We start from the raw sequence: 16,089 nt of genomic DNA on the forward strand, positions 1-16,089 counted from the left end.
CCATCTCTTTGGCATGCTAGGTTGGATCATCCTGGCTCGGCTGTTATGGAGTCTCTTAGGCATGGTAATTTTATTGACTGTAATAAAAGTAGAAAGTCTGATTTTTGCTACTCTTGTCCTCTTGGGAAACATGTTAAATTGCCATTTGTTTCGTCCACTACTACTACTTTCATGCCTTTTTATATTATTCATTGTGATATTTGGACTTCTCCTGTTTTGAGTACTAGTGGCCATCGTTACTATTTTGTTGTGTTGGATGATTATACGAATTATTTATGGACTTTTCCTCTTTCTAAGAAGTCACAAGTTTATTCTAAGTTCCTTAATTTTCGCACATATATCCGCACACAATTTGAACGGAAAATTAAAAATATTCAATGTGATAATGGGTGGGAATTTGATAATGCCCCTTTTTGAGACATTTGTAAATCTCATGGCCTTTCTTTCCGTCTTTCTTGCCCATACACTTCTCAAAATGGTAAAGCGGAATGAAAAATCCGTACCATCAATAATATGGTGCGTACTCTTCTTTCTCATGTCTCGCTCCCCTCTACCTTTCAACATCATGCATTACAAATGGCTACCTACCTCCTCAACATTCTTCCCACTAAGACACTAGCCTTTGAGTCTCCACTTCACATTCTTTACCACAAACAACCCTCTTACTCTCATCTTCGTGTTTTTGGATGTCTTTGCTACCCACTTTTTCCCTCCACCACTATCCATAAGCTCCAAGCCCGATCCATTCCCTGTGTATTCTTGGGATATCCTCCTAATCATCGGGGATATAAGTGTTATGATCTTTCTTCTCACAAAATAATCATTTGTAGACATGTGGTGTTTGACGAAAAATCCTTCCCTTTTTCGTCCCTTCACACTCCTTCCTCCTCACATTATGATTTTCTGGATCAGCTTAGCTCTTTGGATTCACCTCTTTCTTCGTCCCACACACCATAAAATTTTCGGCCCCCTTCTTCTGCACGTATTGAGCTGCCCAGCTCTCCATCTCGCACGTCTAGGCCTTCAGTCCAGCCCAGCAACGTGCCCAGCCCCTCTTTTCGCTCGTTTGGGCCTCCTGCCCAGCCCAGCTCTTCTCCGCGCTCCTCTGGGCCTCCTACTCAGCCCAGCAGCGTAGCTGGCCCTCTTCCCTCTACTGCTACAGCTCCCTCCCCTCCCACAGTGTCTGCTTGGCATGTCTCTCAGTCTCTGGGCCCCACGGTAGTGGGCCTCCTCCTCGGCCCAGCTCTCCCACTGACCCGTCGGTCTCTCTTCCACAACTCAAACCAAGCCTCGTCCTGTTACCGGTAGTCAAAATGGTATTTATAAGCAATAGAAAATTATATCTCTTGTTACCCATGTTGACAGCTCCCCTATTCCCCGTAATCCCGTGTTGGCCCTTCGTGACCTGAATTGGAAACAGGCTATGGATGATGAATATCATGCTCTTATTAAAAATAAGACTTAGGAATTAGTTCCTCGTCCTCCCAAGGCTAATATTATTTGATCTATGTAGATTTTTGCTCATAAAGAGAAATCTGATGGTTCTTTTGAGAGGTATAAAGCTCGTCTTGTAGGTGATGGGAAGACTCAGCGTGTTGGCATTGATTGTGGGGAGACATTTAGTCCTGTGGTGAAACCTGCTACCATCCGAACTTTGCTTAGTTTGGCTTTGTCTAAAGGATGACCTCTGCACCAGCTTGATGTGAAGAATGCTTTTTTACATGGTGGTTACATGAGACCGTTTATATGCACCATCCTGTTGGTTATAGGGATCCCACCTATCCTGATCATGTTTGTTTGTTGAAAAAGTCTTTATATGGTCTCAAACAGGCTCCTCGTGCCTGGTATCGCAGATTTGCAGATTTTGTCACTAAGATTGGTTTGGTTAATAGCAAGTCTGAACATTCTTTGTTCATCTACCGTAGAGGTACTGATATGGAATATTTACCTCTATATGTGGATGACATCATTCTGACTACATCTTCTACTACCCTCCGTCAGTCTATCATAACTCTTCACTAGTACAGAAAATGCAATTTGCGTCGGATGTGAGGCGCCTATTTGCGTCGCACATAGGTCCGACGCCAAAGGCCTCGACGCAGATAGCCCAAACATGATCTGCGTCATATGACGTGCGACGCAAATGGTTACGCTATTTGCGTCGCACCTATATACTGTGCGACGCACATTATCAATCCCCAGCCCCAAATTCCATCCCCAGCAGCCCATGGTGCGTCGCACATGGCCAATGTGCAACGCATATGCTTCATTTTTTTTTAAAAAAAGTAGGCTTTGCGTCGGATGGAGAGCCACATCCGACGCAAATCATTCATTTATCAAAAAAAAAAACAAAAATTCATTTCAGCATTAACCAGAACTAAATTACAGAATGACAACATATGAACGAAAATAAAACTGAACGAAAATAAAACAACATATGAACGAAAATAAAACTGAACGAAAATAAAACTAGATCTAAAAATGTCAAAATTATATTATACAACATGGATGAAACAGAATTACAACATTTGTCAAAACAGAATGAAACACATGAACGAAAATAAAACAAAATCAGATCTAAAAACTAAACAAAAATAAAACGAAATTGAAAATAAAAATTGAACGAAAATAAAATATTATTGTTCTTCAATTTTGTTCTTTGTTAGATCTAAAAATTACAACACTAAGATAAAAAATTTTGAACCTAAAAATCAACAAAATCAGATCTAAACAAACGAAGAAGTGTTCGAACTAAAAGTCACGAAATTTCTGGAATTTTGACTCTTCCTCAGTTGTTCTTTGTGAAATTTCTGGAAATTCGAACTGGAAAAGCGAAGAAATGTCGAAAAAAAGACGGTCTTCAAACAGATCTGAAAAAAATGGCAAATAACTAAAAATTAATACATGCAAAAAAGAAGAAAAACGAAAAATAAACATGTTACCTTAGTCTTGGAGTGCGAAGAACGAAATCAGTACTCATAAAACAAACGAAGGAAACCAGTAGTCTTGTAGTGCTGAACGAACGAAGGAAATGAAGTGAGTGAGAGAGTGAAGGGAACGAAAGAAATTTCACGAAATTACAGTAGTCTTGTAGTGTGTGCTGAATGAACGAATTGGGACCCTAAAATGGAGTGAGTGAGGGAGGGAGAGAGAGAAGAGAGAGAGGAGAGAGAGAGAAGAGAGAGAACCGCAGATCTGAAAGAAATGGAGTGAGTGAGGGGAAGAGAGAGAAGAGATAGGAGAGTGATAACAAACGGCTGAGAGGAAATGGTTTTAGGTTTAATAGGAGTGAGTGAGAGAGTGACATGGAACCCTCAAATTCACGCGGGTTAATGGGCCGCGCTGCGTCGGACGGGTCATGGAGTCCGACGCAAATTGGGTTTTGCAATGCGCTAAAGTAACATGCGACGCACATTGAGTTCTCGATTTGCGTCGTATGTTCCTGCAGGTCCGACGCACATTGTGTTCTTGCAACGCACCTATGGTATATGCGACGCATATAGCTCATACTGGTGCTCACTTACATACGATGTGCGTCGCACTCTTCTTCGCGTGCGACGCAAATGACCCTTTTGCGTCATTTCCGTTTCAGTGCGACGCAAATCAGGGGATGCAAATCAGTGTTTTTCTACTAGTGCTTCTTGGCTACGAGTTTGCTATGAAAGATTTGGGATTGTTGAACTATTTCTTGGGTATTGTTGTTTCTCGACATGCAGGTGGTCTGTTTCTATCTCAGCGTAAGTATGATGAAGAGATTATTGAACGAGCAAGAATGTCTGCTTGTAAGCCATCTCCTACTCCTGTTGATACTAAACCTAAACTCAATGCTCAGTCTGCGGTGTCTTTTAGTGATCCTTCCTTATACAGGAGTCATGCTGGGGCTTTGTAGTATCTTACTTTCTCTAGACCAGACATCTCTTATGCAGTTCAGCAGATATGCCTCTTTATGCACCAGCCTATGGAGGATCACATGAGCGCTCTTCAGCGCATTGTTCGATATGTAAAGGGTACTCTGGATTATGGGCTCCACTTGTATCCTTCCTCAATCACCACTCTTATTTCCTATATTGATGTTGATTGGGGTGGGTGTCCTGACACTCGTCGTTCCACTTCCGACTATTGTGTGTTTCTTGGTGATAACTTGCTCTCCTGGTCCTCTAAACGGCAAACCACCTTGTCTCGTTCCAGTGCTGAATCCGAATATAGAGGTGTAGCCAATGTCGTCTCCGAGTCCTGTTGGTTGCGGAACCTCCTCCTTGAGCTTCATTGTCCGATTCAAACGGCTATTTTGGTTTACTGTGACAACGTCAGTGCTATCTATTTGGCCGGGAAACCGGTCCAACATCAGCGTATTAAGCATATTGAGATGGATATTCATTTTGTACGTGAAAAGGTTGCTCGAGGTGAAGTTCGTGCGTTACATGTCCCCTCCCATTATCATATTGCAGATATTTTCACTAAAGGTCTTCCATTAATTCTTTTTAAATACTTTCGGGACATTCTCAGCGTTCGTCCTCCTCCCGTTTCGACTGCGGGGGTGTGTTAGATAATATGAAAATCATCCTGCTTTTCATATATATTGTATTTCTGTAAATATTGTTGTGTAACTTCTTTCCTAGTTTATAGCCTCTTTTATCGCCTAATTACTTGTTGTAATCTTTAGTATCTTTGGCTAGTATATATCATTAGGTTGTAACAATTTTGAAATTAAGGAATTATCTTCTTTCATATGTGATAATAAATATGTTAAATGTATCAAGGATCAGATATAATATGCATTAGAACATCTGGGGAAGCATTGCCATATCGTTTATGCTATCACATTTCTTTCAAACTTCTTGTGCTACTCATAAAATGTTGACTAGCTTTTATTTTAAACCCTCAGTTAATTAATTAATTTATAAGTCATTACCCAATCATTAAAGTACAACTTTTTATTGTGATAGAATGTCAATATGAAAGTAGTGAATCAGCCTCATTGAAACACTAAAAATATAATGAGACCAAAAATATTATACAAGCTAGTGCCCAATTCTTGAATTTTTTTTTTAATCAATAGTGTCCAACTCTTGATTACATATACTTTAGTTGTCTGTTATCATGGTACAATTAACCACCAAGATACACCACTTTCTCTCCACATATAAGAGTGTTCTCCGTTTATTAATATATGTAACATTGAAAATTTAACCCGATTCATATAATAATTTTGACTATATATATTACAATGTTAATATATAAAAAAAACACATCTTTTTTTTTTTTTGATAATTTGAGATTTTATTTTATTTGGCTCTAGGCCCATTATCAAAGGTACAACTTAGTACATGCATAGCACTAGTAAACCCGACAGAAATAAAGTGAAAAAATACATCAATAGGCGCCAGTCACTAGCATCTTCAAATTTAAAAACAGCTGTCCCAGCCCAGAGACAGGGGGCTAAGCCAGGCCAAGAATTCAGAATTTCTCAATAAACCTTGTTTAGCCAAGCAATCTGCCACCATGTTGGAACTCCTTCCTTTATGGATAATACTGATATCCATCCACTTCTCTTTTGCATTGTGAATGAAGTTTAGCTGAAAATTTAAATTCCATGGCCCTCCTTGATTAGCGTTGCACCATTTTACGGCATTAGAGGAGTCCGATTCAATGATCACCCGTAATTTTCTTATGTTTTCATAGGTCATGGTGATTTTGATAGCTCTGAAAATGGCCAAAACTTCAACATAATTGATTTCAATTGGCAGCACCGGCCTAGAGAACATACACATAAAATGGCCATGGTTGTTCTGGAGTACTCCCCCTATAGCTGACATTGATAGAGAGGAATTCACCGATGCGTCAACATTCCACTTGATGACATCTGTGGAAAGAGGCAACCATTGCATGTCTTTTCTGACAGAGGTTGCAGCATCACAGTTGAGGCTCGAGGTTCGGACCATGAGAGAGATAAGGGGTTTCTTAAAATTTCATCACACGAATATGGAAACAAACTCCCCCACCCCTTAATCCACCAATTGAGCCGAATTAGTGTGAGGTCCTAGTGTTGATGAATTTAGCATGCCACATTTTTGAAAATTCAAGAATTTCTCTCTTTCCATATTGTCTAAATAATAATTGAGAACATTGCAATCCATACCTTTTAGAAGAAAGGAGATGTTCTAATGAAGCACCATTGATCAAAAGCTTTGCCAAGAGTATAAGGGAAGACCTAATTCATTTTCCATAATTCCAACCACCAACACCATAATTTTCTTGAGATGGAGCACTGAAGCAGAAGATGATCAACGTCTTCTTATTTGGCCGAGCATAGAACACATAAGTCTTCATCCATGGGAATGATTTTCAGCCTTGTAAGTTTGGATCTAGTGTTTAGTTTGCCTCTCAAGGCCAACCAAGTAAAGACTTCAATCCTGGGGGGAATAAGGCCCAACCAGATTTTTTTTCCACTTTACGAAAACTGGGTTCGCTCGACCCACTTGCTTCTTTTGCCAGCTCAAGGTTAATGGATTTGACGGTAAATTCGCCTGATTTTAAGAGGGCCCATGAGAAAGAGTCCTCATCCGATATTAATAGGTGAACATTATCCTGAAGTGCTTGAAGATTTTCCCATTCCACCCGGTCCCTGGGCCTCATAATACGGCCCCATGTGAAAGCCCAAGTCCAAACATGACCTGTCCAGGATCCACAAGATGAAATAGATGCATGGGGTTTGATGCAATAGAGAAAAGTCGAGGGAATTGGGCTTTTAAGGGGGTATGGCCTAGCCATTGATCATGCCAAAATAAGGCTTGAGAGTCATTCCTAACTCGCCTTTTGATGGCAGTTTTTAGCAGATTGTTTGTAGCCGGATTTTTAAGTATTGATGCACAAATACTTCTCCATGGTCCACCGTTCGAAGGAGTATTAAGCTCATAATGTAGCATATGGGGGTAATAACCATATTTCTCCATTATACCTTGCGCCAAAGGACTCGATTTTCATGTAGAAACCTCCACAACCACTTGAAAAGGAGAGAGAGGTTTCGATGAAGCAGATTTCCACACCCAAGGCCCCCAAACTGTTTTGGTAGCTCTAAGATCTTCCATGATGCCGGAGCTAGGTATGAGTTTGTCTTTCCACCACTCCACAAAAATTGGCGTTGCAACTTATTTACTTTGTCAAGGACTCCCTTAGGAATAGGAAATAGAGACAAGTAGTACATGGGAAGGCTGGAAATGGACGCCTTTATGAGGGTTAGTCTTCCTGCCAAGGATAAAAGACTTCCCTTCCAAGTTGCTATTTTTTTCTCCATACATTATATTATTGGATCCCAGGAAGACAATCTTGCCACATTACCCCCAATTGGTAGGCCCAAGTACTTGATCGGAAATCCCCCAACTTTGCACAAAAGGATATTTGCCGTCGAGAGAAGCCACACATCATCTATATGAATGCCATGGAGAGAGCTTTTGTGAAAGTTCACCTTTAGACCCGAAGCTAGTTGGAAGAGAATGCGAGTTTTCTTTATGTTGAGAAGATATTCTATGTTAGGAGGACAAACAATTATTGCATCGTCAGCATATTGCAGGTGAGTTAATTTTGTCCCTCCCTTAGAGATTTCGACTCCTTCCCAAAGCCCAAGAAGGCTAGCTTTTTGTATTACCAAACTAAGGGTTTCCAGAATCAAATTGAAAAGAAAGGGTGAAAGAGGATCACCTTGTCGCAAACCTCTATGTAAATTGAATGGAATAGTAGGAGAACTGTTAATCAATATTGACGCAGCAACGCTTCCAACAGAAGTTAATTAGAATCCAAGATCTCCATTTTTGAGGGAAGTTCATTTGTTTTAAAGTCTATTTAAGAAAGCTCCAAGCCACACTATCAAAGGCTTTGTGGAAGTCTAGTTAGATTAACCTTGATGTATATTTTCAGAATCTATTTTCTCAAAAGTTTTTTCAATTAAAATTTAAAGATTTTAACTGGAGAATTAGTGTATTGACATGTGTGATAGTAAACATATTAAATACATCAAGGATCAGATGTAATATGAATTAGAACATGTGGGCAAGCATTATCATATCGTCAATTGTATTTTTTAATAAGGATATAGTCAATTGTATGACATTTCTTTCACACATCTTTTATTTTGAATCCCTGATTAATTAATTTGTAAGTCATTACTCAACCACCAAAGTACAACTTTTTTTTGTGATAGAATGTCAATATAATGTATTCTGTTTTGGTGTCTTTGATTGCTGCTCTTGTGCTTATTGTTCAACCCTTGTTGGTTGTTTAGCCTAGAGTTGGTTTGCTTGTAAATTGGTTGTTTGCAATAAAATTTCTATCTTGCTTAGCACAAAAAAAAATGTCAATATGGAGTAGTAAAAAAAAAAAAACTAAAAATATAGTAAGATAATAACAAGTGCCCAAACTCTTGATTACATAGTTGTGTGTTGTCATGGTACAACCACCAAGATACACCTCTTAATTGTAACAAAATCTCAACGCTAGAAACTCAAACATTGGTAAAATAATTATTAAGACCAAGCAAAAAGTTTGATTTTGCCTATAGGTAGAAAAATAGAATTTAGCTAGACTTCCTACGTCATTCTCTCAAAATAAACTAATACATAAAAATAATAATTAGAAGTTGTATTTATACTTACATATAGCACCTAGTCACCTACCTTCACACACTTGTGTTACATTAATATTATACCTAGAGGTGGGCATGGGCCGTGCCGGGACGGCCCACGTGCCAAGCCCGCGTGTCTCATGTCACAACGTGTCGTTCCAAAACGGGCCAAGAAATGCTCGTGGGCGTGCCGGGCTCGTGTCAAGTTGTAAAATCTAAGGCCCATGCACGACCCGGCCCACGTGCCGTGCCCGGCGGGCTCGTACCGTGTCATCGTGGCTTATACAAATTTTAATTTATATTATAATTTTAACCAAAATAAGCATGCCAACTTGTGGGCCGGCCCGTCGTGCTCGTGTCGGGTTCGTGCCAAACTTTTAGAATGTTGTTCATGCATGGCCCACGATCCACCACTCGTGCCGTGCCGTGCTCATAGTGGGCTCGTGCTGGGCCGGGCTCAAATCGTGTCGTGCCGTGCCGGCCCTCGTGCCGGCCCGGCCCATGCCCAGCTCTAATTATACCTCATCTATCTTCTTAAATGCAACATTTACCTTTTTAGCAATTGAATTAAAAAAAAATCAAATGTTGCATATAACGAAAAACAGAGGTAGTATTAAAGGAAAAGAAAACAAAAAATCAATACAGAAAATGTGATAGATAAAGCATATAATTGTGGTGAAAAATATACATTAGGATTATTTATAAATCTTAAAAATTATAAAAAAAAATAAATATTTGGAAAATTATATCCAGAAGAATCGAACAAGATCACACATGACTATATTTTTCCTTATATATAAATAATTATTGATGGTCAAAGGGATGTGCACAATTTGTATCCAAAATCAACGTGTTACATTGAAAAGAACGTAGTAGCTTACAAAGACTAAGAGTCTGTTCTCCCCCACCTTATTTTCGATTCAGTTTAATTCAGTTCAGTTGTAATCAGTTCAGTTGCAATCAGTTCAGTTCATTTCAGTTCCCAATTTATTTATTATCATTACTATTATTTATAATTTAATTTAGTTTAGTTTAGTTCAGTTTAATTTAATTCAGATTAGTTCAGTTGCAATCAGTTGAGTTCAATTCAATTCAGGGTGCGTTCTGTTCAACTTAAAAAATTAAGTTTCAGGTCCAATAAGTTCAGATAAGTTCACATAAGTTGCAATAAGGTCTAATAAGGGCAATAAGTTCCAATAAGGTCTAATAAGGTCCAATAAGTTCCAATCAGGTGCAATAAGTTCCAATCAGGTGCAATAAGTTCCAATCAGGTCTAATAAGGTCCAATAAGTTCTAATCAGGTCTAATAAGGTCCAATAAGGTCCAAATAGTCAATGTTTAATAAATATTTGTATTATTGTCCATTATTTTGTTATTTTATTATTTATTTATATTATATCTATTATTTTATTATTTATATTACTATTAGTTGATTATGTTATTATTAGAATTTTTTTTTAAAGTACCACAATGTATAGTATTATACTTGTGTTATTGTCTATTATTTGATTATATTCATATTACTATTAGGTGATTATATTATTATTAAATAATATTATAATCATGGTCAAATAATTAAGATTATGATTGGTGAGTTCGTGTTTGTGTCTCTAATGGAGTATTGGAGAAAAGCAAAAAAACAGAAGGAAGAAAGGAGAAGAAAGGAGAAGAAATGAATGAAGCAATGTTGTAAAGCTACGTTGATTTTGAGCATTTTATTTCTCTTTCTTTTTGTTTTCTTTTTATCTTCTAGTATATTCACATAAATGAAAGGAGAAGAAAGGAGAAGAAATGAAGGAAGGAGTTAATGCTATCTACTTACCTTCACATTAATGAAAGTGAACTGAGAATTTTTTATATGTGCCAATTTTAATTTGTTAGCAATAAGGGTGCGTTCTGTTCAACTTAAAAAATTAAGTTTCAGGTCCAATAAGTTCAGATAAGTTGCAATAAGGTCTAATAAGTGCAATAAGTTCCAATAAGGTCTAATAAGGTCCAATAAGTTCCAATCAGGTGCAATAAGTTCCAATCAGGTGCAATAAGTTCCAATCAGGTCTAATAAGGTCCAATAAGTTCCAATCAGGTCTAATAAGGTCCAATAAGGTCCAAATAGTCAATGTTTAATAAACATTTGTATTATTGTCCATTATTTTGTTATTCATAATTTCATATCACTATTAGCGGATTATGTTATTATTAGAATTTTAATTAAAGTACCACAATAGTTATATAGTATTATACTTGTATTAGTGTCTATTATTTTATTATTTATTTGTATTATGTCTATTATTTTATTATTTATTTATATTATGTCTATTATTTTATTATTCATATTAGTAATAGCTGATTATGTTTCAGAATTTTTTATTAAAGTACCACAATGTATAGTATTATAGAATTTTTTCTCTTTCTTCTAGTAAAATTCACATAAATGAAAGGAGAAGAAAGATGAAGAAATGAAGGAAGGAGTTGTTGTTAGCAATAAATGTTAATGCTATCTACTTACCTTCACATTAATGAAAGTGAAGTGAGAATTTTTTATATGTGCCAATTTTAACTTGTTAGCAATAAATGTTAATCAATTTTTGATTTTCTACTAGTGTTTTATAAAATTAAAACAAGACTATTAGATATATTAGTGATGAAAGTTATGTATATGCAAATATATAAACAGTAAATTTTTTTGTTAAATTAATAATCATAAGAGATAATTAATAATCATTATTTTTTAAAGGATGAATTATAATAATTATTCCTCCATAAAAAATTTTGAGGGGTAGTATTTACGTTAGTGGTAATATTTATGTTATTCATGGTCAATGTTTTTGTCTAATAAGGTCAAATAAGTTTCAATCAGGTCCAATAAGGTCTAATAAGTTTCAATCAGGTTCAATAAGGTCTAATAAGTTTCAATCAGGGCCAATAAGGTCTAATAAGTTTCAATCAGGTTCAATAAGGTCTAATAAGTTTCAATCAGGGCCAATAAGGTCTAATAAGTTTCAATAAGGTCAATAAGTTCCAATAAGGTCCAATAAGTTCCAATCAGGTCCAATCAGGTCCAATAAGTTGAATCAGGTCCAATCAGGTTTAATAAGTTCCAATAAGTTCAGTTCAAGTTCGATAAGTTCAGTTCAGATAAGGTCCAATAAGTTAAGGGCCAATAAGTTGAATAGAATGCACCCTCAGTACAATTCAATTCAATTCCATTCAATTCAATTGTTTTATATTAAAGAGAACATACCTTAAGTAGTTCAATCATAGTTCTCAAAATTAGCCATAGACTTAACAAAACAAGCAAATTAGGGGGCGTTTGGTTGGAGGGTTTCAAGAAAGGGAAAGAGAATTGAGTTCCTTATTTTCCTTTGTGAGTGTTAAGTCATTGCTTTTTTTTTTCAAACTCTTTATCCTACTATTACTACCACTACTAACAATACTAACACTACTAACACTACTAACCCTACCACCACCACCACTACCACCACCACCACTACCACCACTACCACCACCACTACTACTACCACGACTACCGCTTGTATTGAATTATTCTTGTTGCTTTATTTCTGCCCCCACTCCTTTCTCGTACTCAAAAAGGTAGAGAAAGAGGGCATGGGACAGTTAATATTTGTTCCTTCGGTTCCTTATTTCGGACTTTCACTAAGAAAATGGGTCTAAAGAATGCCGGGACTATGAACCATCGAGTACTACTACTATCAGCACTACTACTACTACCACCACTACTACTACCACGAGTACCACCACCACTGTTAACACTGCTACTACCACCACTACTACTACCACCACCACTACTACTACTACCACCACCACTACTACCACCACCACCACTACTACCACTTTATTACCACCACTACTACTAATACCACTACTACCACTAACACCACTACCACCACTACCACCGCTACTACTACCACTACTGCCACTATCGTGCCACCACCACCACTGCCAATACCACCACCACCACCACCACCACTACTACTACTACTGTTGTTATTGTTATTATTATAATTATAATTATATTATAATTATTAATATTATTATTTACTATTATTATTATTATAATTATTATTTATTTTTATTTTTATTTCTATTATTATTTTTATTATTTACTATTATTTTTATTATTACTAATATAAATATTTAATATTAGTTTTTATTATTACTAATATTATTATTATTATTATTTATTATTAGTATTATTTATTATTAGTATTATTATTATTTATTATTAGTATTATTATTATTTGTTATTATTTATTTATTATTATTATTATTTATCATTATTATTATTAATATTTATTATTATAATTGTTAAAATTATTATTATATCACTATTTTTTATTATTTTATATTATTTTTATTATTATTTGTTATTGCTACCTCCGTTTCCTAAAGATCTTTCTTGTTACTGTTTCTACAAATACCAATGAGAATCAAGTTGTGTGGGGTGTAGGGTGGGTAAAGTAGGAGAGAGAAAGGGGTTAAGATAAATAAACAAATAAATAAAAGAGGGTTAAAGTAGGAGAGAGAAAGGGAGTAAAATTGAATTAATAATGTAATGATGGACCATATGATAGGGACATGAGAGGTTAAAAAGGGAAAAAAATTCCAAATAAGGAATAAAGTAAATGAGGGAAGATCTTTTGGAAACGCACTTAAACGGAAAGAGAAAAGATCTTTAGGAAACAAATGGAGTATTATATTATATTATTGTTATTATTCTTATTTATTATTATTTATTTATTACTATTTTTTATTAATATTAATATTTATTATTATTATTATTAATATTTGTTATTATAATTGTTATAAAATATTACTATTATATTATTATTAGTTATTATTATTTATTATTATTATATCATTGTTATTATTATTATTATTATTATTATTATTATTATTATTTCTTCTTCTTCTTTTTCTTCTTCTTCTTCTTCTTCTTCTTCTTCTTCTTCTTCTTCTTCTTCTTCTTCTTCTTCTTCTTCTTCTTCTTCTTCTTCTTCTTCTTCTTCTTCTTCTTCTTCTTATTATTATTATTATTATTATTATTATTATTATTATTATTATTATTATTATTATTATTATTATTATTATTATTATTATTATTATTATTATTATTATTATTATTATTATTATTATTATTATTATTATTATTATTATTATTATTATTATATATTCTTTTTTTTTGCTAATTAAGTAAAATTTCATTCAAACATCCAATCATCCATACATCCTAGCCAACCTCAAGCCAAACAAACCAACTAGGTTGGACTCTTTGAACAAGAGGAGGCACACCAAGTACTATACATCCATCATAAAGACATAAACCAATGCTTATCTCTATTAGTTACCTTATTAGGCATAACAGTAGCTATTCTAAGATTCATTTCATTCTAAATCATTTTTATGCTACTACTAATAGTGTCTACTTTATGATGCAAATAGCAAACATTTCTGGTTCTCCAAACATGGTAAATGACAGTTGCTATCCCAGCTAAAATCATCTGTTTCTGAAACTTTGTCCTTGAGCCTCTTCTGACCCCTCTACATAGCTGATGAAGATCCAGAGTGCTATTCTTCACCCCCAACCAGTTCTTAATCCCTTGCATACACTCATTACTAAACTTGCATTTAAAAAACAAGTGCTGGTGTGTCTCAGTGTAGCTTCCACATAACAAACACAGGTCATTATCACTAACTCCAATGTGCTTAAGCTTTTCTGTAGTTTGAAGTTTCCCCTGAACTGCAAGCCAGTGAATGAACCTATGTTTAGGCATGCTCAACCTATTCCAGACAAATTTCCCCCATACCACTCTCTCTTGCTCACCCTTGAGCTTCTCATATACTGCTTTTACTGAATAGCTAGTCATAGCTGTCAATTCATCACTTGTATAACATGCTTTTAGCAATTCCTTCACTTAGCATATTTTTTTCCAATACCAGCTAGCATCAGCCTTAGGTGTATATGTCCACCATTATATATCTTTAATATAAACTGAGTGTACCCATTTAATCCAAACATTATCTTGCTTGAAAGAAATGGCCCACACATATTTGCCCATACTAGCAATGTTCCATGTCTTCACATCTCTGAACCCCAGTCCTCCATTATTCTTACTTGTACACACTTGCTCCCATGCTATATATCCTGGTTTACCACTGTAGTAATCACATCTTGTAGCACTTTTTGAGGCAGAAAATATACCTGTGCCCAGTAGGTATGTATGCTAATGAGAACTGAGTTAATCAGTTGTGTTCTAGCCATGTAAGACAGGTTCCTTGAGCTCCACATTTTAATCCTTGTCATCATCTTCTTTAAGATCACCTCACACTGACCAACATATATTCTTTTAGAACAAATAGGTACTCCAAGATACCTGAAAGGCAACTTACTGAGTGTAAAACCTGATGCATCTATAATTCTCTGCACTTCAGTTGCTGGCATTCCACTAGTGTACAAAGCTGACTTCTCAATATTTGCATTCAACCCTGAGGTATGAGAGAATAGCTTGAAAGCTCCCATTAATAGGTAAATGGATGCAAACTCTCCTTTGCAACAGAGAATTAAATCGTCAGCAAAACACATATGAGTGAGCTTGAGTTCCTTGCACCTAGGATGGAACTTGAACTGATTTAGCTCACTCATTTTATGAAGCACCCTTGATAAGTACTCCATACAGATAACAAAGAGCAAAGGAGACATAGGATCCCCTTGTCTCAGCCCTATTTGAGTAGGGAAAAAATCCTTCATAGCCCCATTTATAAATAGTGAAAATCTAGGAGAAGTGACACATCCCATCACCAAGAGAATAAATTTCCTAGGGAATCCTAGCTGCTCCAACATCTACTTCAAAAAAGACCAATTAACTGTATCATAGGCCTTCTGTATATCAATCTTCAGTAGGCAACTAGGAACAACATTCCTCCTCCCATAATGCCTAACCAGATCCTGTATCACCATTATATTATGGGCAATGTATCTCCCATGCATAAATCCCCCTTGATTTTCCAGTATTAAATCAGGTAGGATAGTTCTGAGTCTATTGCAAAGGACCTTTGTAATACATTTATAAAGTGTATTACAGCATGAGATAGGTCTGAACTCAACTACTGTTTTTGGGCATTTCACTTTAGGAATTAAAGTGATGGTTGTAGCATTCACTTCCTTCAACAGCTTGCCATTATTCAAAACATCCATTACTGCCTCTATTACTTCACTTCCTACTATATCCCAAGAATCCCTATTATTATATTCTTTTTTTATTATTATTATTAAATAATAATAATAATTTTTCATTCTCCTTGATGTTCCAAGCCAAACAACATTTTTAATCAAAAGGAAACACTTTCCATTCTCCTTGTAACCCTTTCTCACATTGTTGTTAAAATCCCGATCCGGATCTTACGATCCTACGATTTTACGATACGGAAGGACCTCACTGATCCTGATCCTACGT

At 35.7% G+C, this 16,089-nt stretch overlaps 1 protein-coding gene across 1 annotated transcript; it reads right to left on the reverse strand.

The window, feature by feature from the left end:
* Nucleotides 1–14,025: 14,025 nt before the first annotated feature.
* Nucleotides 14,026–15,830, reverse strand: LOC104887594 (uncharacterized). The gene is made up of 4 exons (XM_010672258.3): nucleotides 15,576–15,830; nucleotides 15,026–15,476; nucleotides 14,638–14,837; nucleotides 14,026–14,544 (listed from the first exon to the last, which is right to left on the reverse strand). The coding sequence occupies exons 1-4, from the start codon at nucleotides 15,828–15,830 to the stop codon at nucleotides 14,026–14,028; spliced, it is 1,425 nt and encodes a 474-aa protein (XP_010670560.3).
* Nucleotides 15,831–16,089: the final 259 nt, after the last annotated feature.

Source organism: Beta vulgaris, chromosome 2 (genome assembly GCF_026745355.1).
Source record: "Beta vulgaris subsp. vulgaris cultivar EL10 chromosome 2, EL10.2, whole genome shotgun sequence".
In the NCBI taxonomy this organism is placed as follows: domain Eukaryota; kingdom Viridiplantae; phylum Streptophyta; class Magnoliopsida; order Caryophyllales; family Amaranthaceae; genus Beta; species Beta vulgaris.